This window comes from Sander lucioperca, chromosome 24 (assembly GCF_008315115.2).
Source record: "Sander lucioperca isolate FBNREF2018 chromosome 24, SLUC_FBN_1.2, whole genome shotgun sequence".
NCBI lineage: Eukaryota > Metazoa > Chordata > Actinopteri > Perciformes > Percidae > Sander > Sander lucioperca.
In genome coordinates, this window is record NC_050196.1 from 1301929 (window position 1) to 1319190 (window position 17262).

At 42.5% G+C, this 17262-nt stretch overlaps 1 protein-coding gene across 4 annotated transcripts in view; it reads right to left on the reverse strand.

The window, feature by feature from the left end:
• Positions 1 to 2358: 2358 nt before the first annotated feature.
• Positions 2359 to 17262, reverse strand: part of LOC116048618 (plakophilin-4-like) — a 57611-nt gene continuing 42707 nt past the window's right edge. For all 4 annotated transcript variants that reach the window (XM_031297798.2, XM_031297796.2, XM_031297797.2 and 1 more), the window contains exons 11-22: positions 16728 to 16941; positions 13495 to 13678; positions 11745 to 11862; positions 11264 to 11458; positions 10092 to 10265; positions 9807 to 9957; positions 8590 to 8782; positions 7879 to 7963; positions 6723 to 6840; positions 5972 to 6103; positions 5184 to 5257; positions 2359 to 2717 (exon numbers count right to left, since the gene is read on the reverse strand). In XM_031297798.2, coding sequence (XP_031153658.2) covers positions 2454 to 2717; positions 5184 to 5257; positions 5972 to 6103; positions 6723 to 6840; positions 7879 to 7963; positions 8590 to 8782; positions 9807 to 9957; positions 10092 to 10265; positions 11264 to 11458; positions 11745 to 11862; positions 13495 to 13678; positions 16728 to 16941 — 1902 coding nt within the window. In that variant the 3' untranslated portion in view covers positions 2359 to 2453. The remainder of the gene's footprint in view (positions 2718 to 5183; positions 5258 to 5971; positions 6104 to 6722; positions 6841 to 7878; positions 7964 to 8589; positions 8783 to 9806; positions 9958 to 10091; positions 10266 to 11263; positions 11459 to 11744; positions 11863 to 13494; positions 13679 to 16727; positions 16942 to 17262) is intronic.

Here is a 17262-nt window from a genome sequence, read left to right on the forward strand (position 1 = left end):
TCCCGCAGCAGGAAAACTCAAATAGTTTAATCACTATAAACAGTAAATGGTATTTGTCCCAGGTGTTGTCTTTTCACTCGATAAGTTCTTTTTCTCTCACATTCACGAGGATGCTGGCGAACAATATTTATAAATAAATAAAAAAATAATAATAAACTGCACATTTTTGCTGCAGAGAAAAATTAAATCAGTTGACCTGAACAAACAATCTGGTAAACAACAAGGTCAGGGCTGGGTTTCTCTCAAAAAAGCACCATTTGACTACGGAAAAGATGCCAAGTCCGTGTCCATAGTAATGCAGATAAAAGTTCGAAATGTTTGTTTTGAGACTTCCTATTTATACATTGTTATTTTTCCAATATTTTCTATACTGAAGTGTTTATAGTAGAACATGTTTGGAGCTCTTACCTAGAAGTACTAATCAATCTTTGACATTGGTCCAGTATTAAGCGAGATCGCTGCAGTCGACAGTCAGCGAAACAAGCTACAATGTACGTTAACAGTAATTGTCCAGCTTGTATTTACGTCCACAAAAGTGCTCGTTTTGCCGCTGACAGACTCAGATTAATATTCTAAGTGTCTGACAATATTATGGAAAGGATTTCTAAGGAGGTCGACCTTTCTGTTAAAGAGTAAGATCCTTTTTTAAACATAAAATCATTACGATTCACGATTTTAAAGTTCACGACACGATTTTCTCACAATTTCTCTTCACAGAATGAGCTGCAGAAAAAATATTACTTTATTTATATAAACTGCAAAACAACGGACAAAAGTGACACTGAAATTGTATTTCATATAAATAAAACAATAACGATTAAAGAACGGCTTGTTTATTGCTAAGGCCGTATTAAAATCACATTTAAATGATTAAATAAAATGCAATAACTTATAAGAACTACTAAAACTACTTTTGAACGTACACGTGTTCCACCAAAACAAGTTCCTTCCCGAGGCTATTTTGCAGCGGCTCCGTGGCTCCGTCCGGCGCTTAGCCCCGCCCAAGATGATTGTGATTGGTTTAATGAAATGCCAATAAACCAGAGCACGTTTTTCTCCCATCCCAGAATGCTGTGTGGACTAGCCAGACCCTCCTCCGCAGCGCTGTGGAGGAAGGTCTGGCAAAGCGTACTAGCTGCTGTATGTTAACTAGCGTCATCTCAAACGGTTGTAATCTTTACACATTTAAATCAATGTTGTAACCGTTTTCAGGACGCATCGTTACATCCCTTACATGCCATGGTTCTTGAGTTTTGTAAAGTAAAAGAAATGGTTCTGATTTTATCTGCATTACTGTGCACATGGCCTAAATTAGTCAAAGGCTGCACATGGCAAAAACCAAGCCCCCGGTCATTCAGTAAGTACAGTTTTCAACACAGATGCACACACACACATTCACATGCATCCTCAGCCTTTCACACACAACCAGAGTCCAAAATTAACTTTTTTCTTCAGCCAAATGGCGTGAATGTTCAAATTTTACCAGCCACTCAATAGTTGAATTATTTAAGGGAACCCAACATGTCAAGCCCCTTGAGGGTTTTCTGGGTTTCCTTTGCGTGTTCTTTTTTACTTACTTTGTCATACAGTATATGTAACGCTGTTGTTGTTGGTTTTTTTATATGTGCTTAATAAATCAAATCATAAAAGTCAATAGATTACCATTGTTTTTTGGCTGGCGAGCCACTTGGCTGGTAGATGGTGCTGATTTTGGGACCCTGCACACAACCACACAGCGCACCCACCCGCCGACAACGTGCACCACCCCACACACACAAACACCCACAGAAACAGAAGGTTGACATACACAGCAGGGGGTGCTTCTCATGTCGCTTATCTGATAGCTCCTCGACTCCTCGGCTGAACCGGAAGGCCGTCTCAGGACGAGGAGCGAGCATCGAGGAGGGATCCCCGAGGAGCTATAGGCGAGGACACACGAGAGCAGCCTCCCTGGAAGCCCTGCAGCTGAAGGAGTTGCTAACTGTATGTGTGTGTGTGTGTGTGTGTGTGTGTGTGACTGACTGACTGTATATGTGTGTGTGTGTGTGTGTGTGTGACAGACTGTGTGTTTGTTTTTTGTGTGTATGACTGTGTGTGGGTGTGTGTGACTGTGTCTGTGTGTGTGTGTGAGTGAGACTGTGTGTGAGACTGTGTGTGTGAGTGAGTGAGACTGTGTGTGTGTGTGTGTGTGTGTGTGTGTGTGAGAGACTGTGTGTGTGTGTGTGTGTGTGTGTGTGTGACGAATTCACGCTTCAGAGGAAAGGACGTCTCATCCCTCTAAAACATTTCCTCGGTTCCTCTCTCCTCCCGTGATTTCCTTGCGTCTCTCCCGTGCCTCCTCGGTGGGAGGGACTAAGACGCGAGGAAGGGGGGGGGGGGGGGGGCAAGTAGAGGAGCCGAGGAGGCAAGTTAAGCGACACGAGAAGCAGCTACGGTGTCCATTTTGTGTCTAGTTACACCCAGGAGTCGGGGGAGCCGGTGAACTTGTTGGCCCTGTTTGAAGGCCTCCGTGTGGTGGAGTAGAAGTCCACGTAGTTGGTGTTGGCGTTGGCTTTGAACTGGAGCGGCTGGCCGGCGTAGCCGTCGGGGGAGGATGGGGTCAGGTGCGCCGGCTCGTCCTCGTAGTGCTCCTCGCCGTAGCCCCGTGGGGATGACAGGTAGATCCGGTAGCTGTTGTAGTTCTTTCCGTCGGGTTCGTCGTAAAATGGCTCTGTGTGCTGGGAGGGGAACAATACATGCCATTGTGTTTATTTTATTTGTATTTCTTTATTTTTTATTAACGTTTTTTCAAATGTACATTCACTTGTTCAAATTGTCAAAATGTTGGCACATCAAAACAACAGGATTCACAAACAAATGAAAGAAAAACTACCCCGGGACACTCCTCAGGACACTAACAGGACAGGACAGTTTATGCTGCCACTGCTGCTGCACTAAAGTAAATATTGGAGCCATTCTTCAACAAGCCACATATCTCCAGAACATTCTGACACCAAAATGGCATTTTTCAGACGGACACATCAGGACTGAACTTCGTTTGAGACGTGTTTCTGTCTCAGGAACAAACTCTCGCGAGATCTCGCAACAGAGAAGCTAACGTCAGCTAATGTTCGTGAACGCCCTAACAAAACTAATCTCTGGGATGCCAAATATATCTTTTAGCTGTGTAAATATCTAAAGTTGGCAAAAGAAAATATTAATTAATTATAGAAATATAACTTTTCGTCCATCCACACGACGTTCGCTATACGTTCAAACAAAGCCACGCCTCTTTAGGAGACAGGAAGTGAGGACCGTTTCATACCGTTGGTGCTGCTTGAAATGTATCTTTAGTAACGAGGATCTTTGGTAATATCGATGTATAATCTTAAAAAGAAGCTCTTTGATTTTTGTTGGACAGCACATATTTGAATAATGTCAGTTACTGATCAGGGAATTACAGAGTACCAACATGCCTGTTCACGCCAGCATTTATAAAAGCTAAATATTCAATTCAATTTCAATTTTATTGATAGGGTCCTATTTTAACGATCTAAGCGCACGGCGTGAAGCGCCTGGCGCAGGTGCGTTTAGGGCGTGTCCAAATCCACTTTTGCTAGTTTGACGGTGGAAAAAAGGGTCCGTGCGTCGGGCGCATGGTTCTAAAGGGTTGGACTTAGTGTCTTCATTAATCAGAGGTGTGTTTTGGGCGTAACATGCAATAAACCAATCAGAGATCATCTCCCATTCCCTTTAAAAGCCAGGTGTTTTTGGACTTTGGAGCATTGCTATTGTGATGGAGGATTTGCACCGTAATATTTTCATGTTTAATCTTCTGCATGTGTGTGTGCTGCTGTGCGTCCCTGTATGTGTGTAACAAGCATAGTGTGCGCACGCTGTGCACAACCCTAGGAGCATTTTACTAATTTGCTGTTAAAATAACAATGAAATGCTGCGCTATTGACTTTAGACCAGGTTTTTGTTGGTCAATGGCGCGATCACTTCCGGCTGCCTCAAGATAGCAACACACCCAGAATGCACCTGAACACACCTCGCTGTAAGACCAGCACGCCCATGGGCGCACATATGGGTACAGGTGCACTTGCTGTTTAAACGACACGGGCGCTGGACGGGAAATTGACAACTGCGTCGGTCTTAAACTAGCAAAGACACAGACGTTGGGCTTTGCGCTGCGCTGCGCCAGGTGCAAGATAGGGTCCTTATTGTCAAATCACAACAGGAGTTATCTCGGGACACTTTACAGATAGAGTAGGTCTAGACCACACTCTATAGTTTACAAAGACCCAACTATTTCCCCCCCAAAGAGCAAGCATTTGGTGTGTTGTTGGTTTCACCACTTTTTCCATAAAGCATTAAACCATCTGAATTGGTTTTGCTCAGCTTTGTGAAGCTACAAACACGCTCAACTCTGCTTGCGGATTTGACTTTTGGCGATTGGGCTGCTTCCCAAGCCTGCTGTAGATCAGGAGGTAGAGCGTTTGCCTAACAATCGGAAGGCTGGCGGTTACAATCCCAGGCCCTGCAGTCTGATCTCAAAGTGTATGAATGTGAGTGAAAGGTACCCGTAACAAGTGAAAGTGCTTTAAGGAGATGAAAAAAGGGTCTGAACCTGCAAATTCCCGCTTGCGGCTATATTTCCTTTTGGCTTGCTGTAGTGCAGATCCTTTTAGACCCTCGGCAGCCACCGGAGGTCAAATTCTGTTTTGTTTACTTTAATGTAGTAGCTTACTCTGTGTGTGTGTGTGTGTGTGTGTGTGTGTGTGCGTGCATGCATGCGTGTGTGCATGCGTGTGATTGGCAAGCTAGCTTAATGATTATTTTATTTTGTACTTGATTGATGAGCCAAAGTATTTTGTAATCCATCTGCGATATTTTGTTTTGTTTTCTGAAAGCCATTAAAACGAAGAGTCCAAAACCCCAACATTTTCAGTTTGTTATCATGGAGGACTAAGAAAAACCAGAAGAAATTGACATTTGAGAAGATGGAACCAGTCAGTTTTTTTGCATTATCTCCTAAAGCACAACTTATGCTGATTCTTTTCCTGTTGATCGACCAATGAATCTCAGCGCTGGTAAAACGTGCTTGGTGTTGGACTTAAAGCTTGGCTTCCCCCCCCCCTTACTATTAATGTTTAATATTTGAATTGCAACAGCACGGTTGAATTTGAAAAAAAAAATCTTACCTGGGACCTTCTCAAATCCTCTCCCGACTGGGAAGAATATGTCCGAATGAAATACGGAGTTTTCTTCTCGGACCCTGAAGTGGAGGAAACAGAAAGGAGGAAAAACGTAAGCCCAAACACAGGTGGAAATATGACTTTTCAACAGCGGTGGAAGAAGTATTCAGATCCATCCTACTTCAGTAAAAGTACTAATACCACACTGTAAAAGTCCTGCATTAAAAATGTTACTTATGTAAAAGTTCTGTACATATCATCAGGAAAATGTAGTTAAAGTATTAAAAGTAAAGAACTCTCCTCCCATGTTAGAAAGTGTAAAGGATCCAACCAGTTGTGTGTTTAATGGTCTAATCATCTCAGCTGGACTTGTAGGCCGTTATATTGTTGGCTAGTTTACTTTAGAATAAAACATCAGATTTTACAAACTACATGTGTTTTGTGTGCAGGAATCTTAACGTGTAAAGTAACTAGTAACTAAAGCTGTAACAGATGAATGTAGTGGAGTAAAAAGTACAATTTCTCTCTGAAATGTAACAGAGTAGGAGTAGAAAGTGGCATGAAAAGAAAAAGACTCAAGTAAAGTAAAAGTACCTCAACATTTGGACTTAAGTACAGCACTGGAGTAAATGTACTTAGTTACATTCCACCGCTGCTTTTCAACAGGTCATAATTTGGTGTTAATCTGGCAGCGAGTTTGCGTGTTAATAACTATGGATCCCATGAGTCAGTGGTTACAGGAACACCGTGCATAGACCCCGGAGGGACGCCACAATATACTAATCAACACGAACCTGCGAACGGCTGTTTGTGTAAACTGTTGTCTCCGTAATACGTGTCGAGTTGCATAGATGACTGCGCTCTCTGATAGTTTGAACTGTGTCTTCGTATCCCGAGCATCGCCGGCGAGGACGTTGCACTGCCACCTGAGGGGCGGGGGAAATAAAGACGAAAAAAACAAGAATCATTTCAGAATTTACAGTTACAGATACAGTCCGATGTGTTGTTTAAATTAGGGGATCGACCGACGCTGGTTTTTCAGGGCCGATATCGATACCGATTATTAGTAGTTAATGAAACCGATAACGGGTATTTGGAACCAATATGTATTTACAGTGAAAATGAAAATCTTCAAGTCAAAAATTAACATTTTGGAATGTTACAAACTCCAACATACAACTTTTTTTAAAGTGCTCATATTATGCTCAGACATTTTTTTTTTTGCTTTTTGTTTTTGTTTTGTGTAATTCAGGCATTTCCCCGCATGATTTGTATATGCGAGACCGGAAGAGGTCTGTTAAACAGGCTGCTGGTGTCGTGTAATTCCACGTGGGATGGGCCGAATGTTTGGCATGACACGGGAATAAAACTAACTGACTGACTAACAGACTAACTATAGATGTATAGTTTCTTACTTCATAGGATTTTCCTTGTTGTTTGATAAGGATGTAATCTGTTTTTAGACAACACGAATGCTGTTTGACCTCACCCCCACACCAAATAAGATAAGGTAAGTCTTTATTGTCTTGGAGAAATTCGTCTCACCTGATTGGATGACGGGGGACATTTGCAGCTGGCCGGTGGGCAGGGTCGGCTGGGAAAGGTAGCGGTCTCGCTCCAGCGTGGAGACGGGAGTGACGAAGTGAGTGTAGTTCCAGCCATCCTGCACACACACAGTTCATCAGTTCAGTTAGAAATACTCACACATGTGCATAACAAATTATAAGCATGCATTTTAGTGCAGGGACTCAAAATCTACCAACTACCATGGGTTGTTTTTTTTTAAATCAAAAAAAGTTACCCTTTAACTTATGTTAAAGGGTTTTTTTTCAACCTGGACCCTATTTTCCCATGTTGTTGTGTCTAAGTGACTGATGGGAACAGCAATCTTTGACATTGGTCCAGTATTAAGAGAGAACGCTGCAGTCGGTAGTCAGTGAAACAAGCTACAATGTAAGTTAAGAGGACAATTGCACACTTTCTATTTACGTCCATAAAAGTGCTCGTTTTGCCGCTGACAGGCTCAGATTAATATTCTACATGTCTGACAACATTATGGAAAGGATTTCTAAGGAGGTCGACCTTTCTGTTAAAGAGTAAGATCCTTTTTTTAAACATAAAAACATCCGCCAAATTGTGTTCGCTAAACCCACCAGACTCCATGTAAATAAACAGTAATTTAAGCATAGTAAAATACACTTCATTAAATGTCGACAGAAACAAAATAAAACTACGAAAAGCCGTTTTGGGTCGTCTTTCCTCTTTTCCAACCATCACATCTATGGTTTTGGTTGAAATAAATACATAGTTTAACGATTTACATGTGAAAATATGTTGGCTCTATACACGCTAAAAGTATTGTTTTTTTTAAATGGAGTCTGGTGGGTTTAGTGCTAGCGACCTCAGAGCTGTTTCTGGTTAAACAGAAAGGTCTCAAAGAGGTTTTAAAGGTCTATCTCTGTAGGGATCCTTTCCATAATGTTGTCACACACTTAGAATTTTTAGAAAACAGCACTTTTAGTGGACGCAAATTAACGATGCACATTTCCCCTGTAAGGTTAAATTGCAGCCCGGTCTGTGGCGGCCTGTTACAGCGTTCACACTTAACACTGGACCAATTTCAAAGATTGTTGTTCCTATCAGCCACTTATAAAAAAAAGAGGGTTTATCTTGCTTTCTAGACGCTCCTGCTGGTACCGACCTGTTTGTAGAGGTTCCTCAGCTCTCTGTACTGCCACAGCGTGTTCAACACCTGCGCTGCCGCCTTCACAACCTTCATCGAGTACCTGCCGAATCAAGACACACGCCGCATGTTAACACATGAAGTCGTTTCACACATCACGAAACTGTAACGCCAGTAAGATACCACTAAAGTACATTTTTTTTCTGAGAAAATGACTCAAAAGTCACTGGAAATCCTTTTCTACATGATTTAGACGTTTTCTTTAATATCGCAATATCAACTTGCACAATAAACATCGCAAAAGGCTGCGACATATTGCGCAAGAAACTCAGAGATTTTCTGTGTTAGTTGAGAGAAAATATCAGCAGAAAAATGCACTTTAAAGTGTAATGTCATTATTTTTTTAGTGCTGCCTTTTATATTTCAATAAAATGTTCAAGTTGTTCAATAAAATAAAGTTGGAAATGATTTCCTTTCATTAGTTTTAAACTCAACAAGCAGTTTGTCGTATTTTAGCAGAATACTGGAAGCATCAGAACTGAGAACACTTTAATATCTGTTCATCTATCGCAAATAATATCGTTATCAAGATATTCAACATTTTGCATATTTTCCTCATATCGTGCAGCAAAATTTTAAAAAAAATGACGTGTTTTGCAGAGAGTTGATGAACGACTTGATGAACCCCGCGAACAGATTTCCCCGTGACGTTTCTTGGCCTTTTCCTACCCTTTCCCCCGTCCTTTACTGATGTCCACCAGCTTCTCGATGCCTCCGCTGTCGGCCAGAGCTTTGGCGTTCTCCATGTTGCGGCTGGTGACCTCGTGCAGCGTGCAGCAGACCGACGCCACCGTCTCGTCCGACAGCGCCGTCGGACTGCCGCCGGGCAGCCGGTTCACCAGATCCCGCATGGCGTACTTTCCTGCAGGAGGAGACGCAGAACATGGACTTCGTTTAGACTTTGTTGAAAACTTGTGAAGCTTTACAGACACGGTCAAAAGACGCTGCCTCCGTGTTGCTCACACTTGTCTGTGCTTCATATCTCTGTGCAGATAAAAACTCACCTTATTACTTTTACCTTCAGTACAACTGTTATCACGCTTTCAAAATTCAGTCTGGTTTGGAATAAATGGACTTACTGTGGTGTCCAGCGGTGGAAGAAGTATTCAGTTCCTTTATTTAAGTAAAAGTACTAATACCACACTGTGAAAATACTCAACAAGTAAGTAAGAGTAAGAGTAAGGACAAGTAAGAGTCCTGCATTGAAACTGTTACTTAACTAAAAGTATGTCAGTGTCAACAGAAAAATGTACTTAAAGTATGCAGAAAAATCCTCCCAATGTAGAAAGAGTAAAGGATCCCAACAGTTGTGTGTTTAATGGTCTAATCATCTCAGCTGGACTTGTAGCCGTTATATTGTTGGCTAGTTTACTTTAGAATCAAACATCAGGTTTTATAAACTACATGTGTTTTGTGTGCAGACATCTCAATGTGTAAAGTAACTAGTAACTAAAGCTGTAACAGATGAATGTAGTGGAGTAAAAAGTACAATATTTCTCTCTGAAATGTAGCGGAGTAGAAGTAGAAAGTGGCATGAAAAGAAAAAGACTCAAGTAAAGTACAAGTACCTCAACATTTGGTACTTAAGTACTGGAGTAAATGTTCTTAGTTACATTCCACCGCAGGGTATCTGTACTTTTACTGGAATAAAAAGCTCAATACTTCACAATATAGTTGGATGAAATACCGTACATTAAGGAGTCTGTTAGCAGAAGCATGTTTCTCAGTCTTAAAAGAAAAGACATTTGATGTCATATAAAAATAAACTAGTTGTGTGTGAAGATGATCTTTTCACAGTTTGAGTTTCAGGAATCAGTCTGTTGATTGTGTGTGTGTGTGTGTGTGTGTGTGTGTGTGTGTGTGTGTGTGTGTGTGTGTGTGTATACCTATCAGCTCCTTGTTGCGGCTGTCCAGCGCCATGTTGCGGAGGGTGGTGGCGACGGAGCAGACCACCCGGTCGTTGTCCATCCTCAGCAGCTCCACCAGGATGGGCAGACCTTTCTCTTTACGCACCGCGGCTCGGATGTAGGCCGAGAACTGGAGGGACACACACACACACAAAGTTTTATTACTTAAATCTGTTAACAAAAATACAGTTTCTAAACCTAACTCCCTAGTATAAACTAAAGAAAAACAGGAGAAAACATGGTCAAACTTTCCCAGCGTCCTACCTTCCAGTTGCCAGCGGAGAGGTTTTGCAGCGAGCCGGCGGCGCCCTCCAGCGTGGCGGGGTTGGAGCTCTCGGCCAACAGGTTGAGGTACGGCTTCACCACCACCGGGTGCCACAGCAGCTCCGCCCCCCTCAGAGGCTGGGAGAAACCCGGGATCGGCCCCACGCCGTCCCACTGTGCCAAACGCACAAGTACACACGCGGAAAATATTGGAAAATGTTTGTTTTTTTTAATAGTATTTTTTTAGGCATTTTAAGCATTGAATAGACAGGACAGCTTTAGATAGGAAATAGGGAGGGAGAGGGGAATGACATGCAGCAAAGGGCCCCAGCTCGGAATCAAACCCACGGTTGCTGCGGCGTGTCACTGAAACGTACATTTTGTACACCCCACCCACCATCTTTTTCTAAAGCCTAACTGTCCCGTTCTCGTGCCGCATGTCAGTTAAAGGACAATTCCGGCGCAAAATGAACCTAGGGGTTAATAACATATGTATACCGAGTCAACCGTTCTCTGGGATCTGTTTTCATGCTAATCGAGTGCGTCTCTAGCTTGAAACTAGCTACCGCAAACCGGTGATTAGCTTCTAACGCTAGCTTTTGGGGCAGATGGTAAATCGCTATTTCTACACCACTAACACGGTAGCATAATGAGGGTCCCTACATGTAAACCGAAGCATTGAGAACTTTGTAAGTGTACAGACAGTTTATTAAAAAGATAGATTATAAAGACAGTAGCGTTCATGTTTACATGCGGGCGCCATCTGGGAAAACAGTCATGACCAGTCGAACCACGAACGCTGTGTTTGAGCTATGTTACCGGTTACATGGTGTTCGTCGGTAGTATAATGAGGGACCCTCGTTATACGAGGGACCCTCATTATACTACCGTTGAAATGTGGTGCTATTTTGAGCGTTGTTAGTGGTATAGAAATAGTGATTTACCCTCTGCCCCGAAAGCTAGCGTTAGCAGCTATTAACCGGTTCGCGGTAGCTTGTTTCAAGCTAGAGACACATTCGATTAGCATGAAAACATGTCCCAGAGAACGGTCGACTTTTTGCGTCAATAACAAAAACGCCAAAGGCACCCGGCCAAGCGTCGCTTTTTGACGCGATGGGAGTGAGATGGTGTGCCCCCCCCCACCTACCCACCGCCACCCTCTGAGTTGGTACCTTGTCGTCGGCCCAGCCGCCCCTCTTCCGACCACGCCTCCTCTTGCCCCAGCAGAGGTAGTCCAGCTCCTTGGCCGGCGAGGAGAAGCCCAGCAGGTTGTCCAGCTCCGGGTTGCCGAGGAGACGAGAGGAGGGCATCTCCACCTCGAGCCGGTATGACAGGTTCCTCAGGGTGCACACGCTGTTCTCCACGATCTGAGAGATATAAAAGTCGAAATATCTCGGGCATTGTCCGCAAAACCTACAGACCATGTAATCCTACACTCTGACAAATAAAACCGTAAAATAAAGTTCGGGCAGCTTATTGCCCGGACTTTGCCCCGTGGCCTAATTAAAAAATTAAATTATAGCTACAGTTATAAATACAGAACATTCTGTTAGGCCTATATAAAAATCACCACTTGGGTTAGGATAAGTCTCCTAGGAACAAATTGTGACATAAAGTAACAAAAACATGTTTGTGTGTGTGTTTTTGCAGCACCTTGCTGTCGTAGTCGGAGGTGTTGACGCAGGCTTTGAGGACGTGAAGCAGCGAGTCGACCAGACCTTCACAGCAACGCAGCTGACTCCTCGCCTCCTCCCCTGCTGAGCTCAGGTTCCTCACACACACACACACACACACACACACACACACACACACACACACACACACACACACACACGCACACGCACACACACGGGCTCGCACGCACACACACACATACACACACACACACACAAGTTCAGACTGAGGTGCAGTGTGTGGATTTCCCCACAGGGTGGCTTAAAAACCTGCCCAGATACAAGTAAAGGAGGGAGCCGATTCTCCAATAGGAACCTGCAACTGCCACTAATGGAGAGCTGATATGAAGACGACTGCACAACAGCACATGACTCCCACAATGCATTTCTATACCATCAATCCACAGCCTGAATGCAGATACAAAAATGCTGGAGGCTTCTGGCGAGAGGGATGCAGTTTATCTGCAGCACAGAGCCATTTAAAGCTATTTAAAGAATCACCAGTTTGTGTACAGCCATGATCAAAGATGATTAATGAAGCCATTCAAATTCATTTTGTTTGAGAAGTTAAAGTCATTATTTTTTTATTTTATTTTTTTGCAAGTGACTAGTTCAGGAAACACACCTGGACTCTGTCCTGATTGGCTCCTGACAATACGTAAAGAATGACTGGCACCCGTCCAATCAGGCCAGTCTGCAGCATGTGAAGCGGGAAGCACTTTGTTAAATCCATTTTTATTAAGAAATGAGACTGGATTTGTGTAGTTTTGGGACAGTTTAAAGCACAAACTTTCGCCAAAATGCAACCTAGGGTGTTTTTGTGAATGTACCCAAGTCAAACTTTCGTTTAAACGAATAATTAGGACGGAAGCGCCACTTTTAAGATTGACCGTATTGACTCGTTTTTCGGTCAAATGGCCTTTTGAATGGGAGTGCTAGGGGCACTTCTATGATCACATCAAAATCGTTATTTTTAAACCACTAAGAAGGCTCGACACAACATGAGACTTTGCTCCAAGTATCACCAGGGGCTCTACACCTTAACGAAAGCATTGACAACATTGATTGTGTACCCAGAGTTTACTAAAAAGAAAGGTTATGAACAACTCACTGTTGCTGTTGGTTTTTCCGGTCGCCGTCCATCTCGCCAGTCAAAAAGAGTCGATCTCCGAATGCAACATAACAGGGAGGAGAGTAAAGATGGAAAGCTCCTAAAGCTTAGTTCCATATAAATGCACGGACAATTTGTTGTTTTGTCGCTAGTGAAAAACAATATTGACCTTGTAGTTGAAAAAGGAGCCTCATATAAGAATGACATTTCCTCCTATGGAGTCCATTCATTCGCATCCGGAGATCGACACTTATCGACATTCACAAAAACCCCTTAGGTTGCATTTTGGCGAGAGTTACGCTTTAACCGTGAATGGGTGTGCTGTGTAAATGTAAAACATGTGATTAATATGCATAAACATCAGCATGATGATAACGTTGATAAAAAAAACTACAATGGTGGCATCAATAGTTCTTTTCCAAAATGTTATTTTTTCAACATTTTCAATCAAAGGGAGGATCATATTATCAGCATAGAACTTGAGCAGCGGTGGAAGAAGTATTCAGATCTTTTACTGCGTAAAAATACTAATACCACACTGTAAACATACTCTGTTACAGTAAAAGGCCTGCATTGGAAATGTTACTTGGTGCAGGGGTGCGTTTGATTGGTTCCTCACCTCAGACAGCCGGTGGTGTTCCGCAGCAGCAGCGAAGACTGGAACTTGACCTTGTGTTCGTCGCGGTGCGCGCCGCTGCTCCAGCCCGAGTGGGGGATGACCACCGTGTTGGTCAGCGTGCTCAGAGCGTCACGGATGATGGTCATCTTCACCGCGTCGCACGACGAGAGGTTCCACAGGACGCCTGGGGGCGCCAAGAAAGAGGGGTTACATATTAGTACCCACAATAAAGAGGGGTTACATACTAGTACTCACAATAAAGAGGGGTTACATATTAGTACCCACAATAAAGAGGGGTTACATACAAGAGGGGTTACATACTAGTACCCACAAGAAAGAGGGGTTACATACTAGTACTCACAATAAAGAGGGGTTACATATTAGTACTCACAATAAAGAGGGTTACATACTAGTACCCACAATAAAGAGGGGTTACATACTAGTACCCACAAGAAAGAGGGGTTACATGTTAGTACCCACAATAAAGAGGGGTTACATACTAGTACCCACAATAAAGAGGGGTTACATACTAGTACCCACAATAAAGAGGGGTTACATACTAGTACCCACAATAAAGAGGGGTTACATACTAGTACTCACAATAAAGAGGGGTTACATACTAGTACTCACAAGAAAGAGGGGTTACATACTAGTACTCACAAGAAAGAGGGGTTACATATTAGTACCCATAAGAAAGAGGGGTTACATACTAGTACCCACAATAAAGAGGGGTTACATACTAGTACTCACAATAAAGAGGGGTTACATATTAGTATCCACAATCAAGAGGGGTTACATACTAGTACTCACAATAAAGAGGGGTTACATACTAGTACTCACAAGAAAGAGGGGTTACATACTAGTACTCACAAGAAAGAGGGGTTACATATTAGTACCCATAAGAAAGAGGGGTTACATATTAGTACCCATAAGAAAGAGGGGTTACATACTAGTACCCACAATAAAGAGGGGTTACATACTAGTACTCACAATAAAGAGGGGTTACATATTAGTATCCACAATCAAGAGGGGTTAAATACTAGTACCCACAATAAAGAGGGGTTACATTTGTTTGTTTTTAAAGTCACTGAAAGACGTCACTTTCTCTGACTGCACTGAAAGGTTTTTGTCTTGTTAAACTAATGCATTATTCCTCAAGTCATATGCTCTGACATGTATGGATCTAATTTATTTTAAAATGGCACAATTAATGTACAAAGCGAGAAACAATTTACTTCCTGGAAACATTCTTATTTATTTTTTTTTTATTGTTTTTGAAGTTTTTTGACAACATATAAAATTCTTTTTTTAACATTAGCTTGCGACTTTATGTAGGGCAGAACAAACTGGACATGCTGCAGCCGTTTGGGTCCACCCAAGTATGAAGTACAGCTTGAATAATTGTAATCCTGACTTGCGCTGGAAAAATAGAATCTTCCCCACAGCTTTATATCAAAGTAAAGACTCTCCTTGATGTCTGTGCCGAGAATCTGAGGCGTCTAGCAGCTTCATATCTCCCAGTATTAAACAGTCTGTGTGGTGTGGCTGCAGAGCTGTCAGCGCTGTTCTGTTTTTTGAAGCACATTATCTGAGCATCTGTCCCGAGGACCGTGCCGAGATCTGTTCTGTGAGCGCAGAGCGCTTAAGCCGCTGCCACTCTCACCTCCCACAGAACAGACGATACACAGATTAGCACGCAGCCGGCCAGTCAGACGACAACACGGGCCAACGCTCAGCCAGCGAGCTGGGCTACCAACGGGCCTCGCAGCCAGCCGGACGCCCACACGCATCACAGCGGGATGAATGTTTTGTCAATGTGGATGCTGCTTTCACTTGAATTTAGGAACATAAAGACATGAGTTTGCAGCAATCTAGGATATATCAACGACGTTTCATTTCCGGGATAAATCCGGTTGCCGCCAGAAATTCTGCCAGATGTCCCTCTTTTCGGCCAGGTGATCCGTCCCCTTCCTCTTTCTTTGTGTTGGCGTTCTAACCTCCGGTGGATTTCTGAGGACTATGGTTAACCCTCTATTGCATGAATTATTTTTTAAACATGGTAAAAATGTCTTGATGTGTTTTTATGACCAGGTTGCTTAAATAATGCAAATGTAAATTTTTTTTTAAATTAAGGGGGGTAATAGTAGTAATTTGTTGCCATATGGCAACAACGCACAGTCGTGGAAAGTGCCAAAAAATTCATTATTTCTTTAAAAATACCAAACAAATTCAACTTATATTTATTAAAATGCATAGCTCAATTTGTTTACAGTGAAATTAGTTTAGTTTTAATTGTAGTTTGCGATGATTATTAATAATAACACTGTAATAAGGAATTCATTTACATTAATGTGTAATTAGTCAGACAGATAATATATTAATTACAAAAGGGCTGGAATAACATACTATAAATAAATTTAATATTTTTTCCTTTTGAAATATTATAAATAATTGCAAACATAGTGTCAGAGTAGCCTAAAGTAATGTAACTCAATCTGAGCCCATTAGGCTGAATGGACCCATTTCACTTCAATATTTGCATAATGTTGCCATATGGCAACAAATTAATTTTAGCCTTTTACAGAAAGAATATTGCATTTTAACTGGTTTAAATGATGGAAATTGAAAGTTTACTTGCCCCAGATAACAGTTGCATTTCTTTTTTTTTCAAAGAAATGCTTCTAAAATAAAATACCCTACATTTTGGCTGATACTGGGACGTGAGCTTCAGTTTGGCACAAGTGCAGAAAAGGGGCCGGCAAACAGGATTTCCTGGTTAGGTGATGTCATCAAATATATGAAAGTTCAAAATAAAAGACCAATTTACACAGTTAAACAGATGCATTTTATATTGTTTATTGTGAAAAAAACTAAGAAAAAGAATTTGTTGCCATATGGCAACACCCTGCTCCTCAGATCTCTGCAGGGTAACTAGCTAGACTATCTGTCCAATCTGAGTTTTCTGTTGCACGACTAAAACTACTTTTGAGCATACACATGTTCCACCAAAACAAGTTCCTTCCTGAGACTATTTAGCAGAGGCACCGTGGCTCCGTCCGGCGCCTAGCGCCACCCAAGACGATTGTGATTGGTTTAAAGAAATGCCAATAAACCAGAGCACGTTTTTCTCCCATCCCGAGTGTTGTGTGGACTAGCCAGACCTTTCTCCGCAGCGCTGTGGAGGAAGGTCTGGCAGTGCGAGACTAGACTAAGTTAACCCTGACTTGACGTACCAGTGACCAGCTCGCGGACTTCGTTGTCGGTTGTTTTCCGGAGGAGGCGCAGCAGGGCAGGCACGCCGCCGCAGTTCCTCAGCGCCACCTTGTTGTTGTCGGTGGCCTTGCCGTACACCAGGTTCCTCAGGGCCCCGCAGGCGCTCTTCTGGACCTCGGTCAGCTTGTGATCCAGCAGGTCCACCAGGTGCTGAATCCCTCCCAGGTGACACACCTGCATACCAGGGGACCAATCACAGCGATGGGTGAACTTCAAATGAACTTCCGAAATCTACTTCTATGATCCCCCACATAGAACGAACTGTCACCTTATCTTTAAAAATGATGGATGTCATGAAAAGACAAACTATTATTGCATCTTAATAAACGTTTTTAGCCAGTTTTGATATGTTTCTTTACAAAAAAAAAAAGGATGTGTATTCGTATAGCACTTTACAGCAGACAGCAGAGATCAAGGAACAAGAATAAAACATCACATACAATAAAAAGAATAATTAAAAAGTTACATAAAAGTAGGAGGAAGAAAGGAAAAATG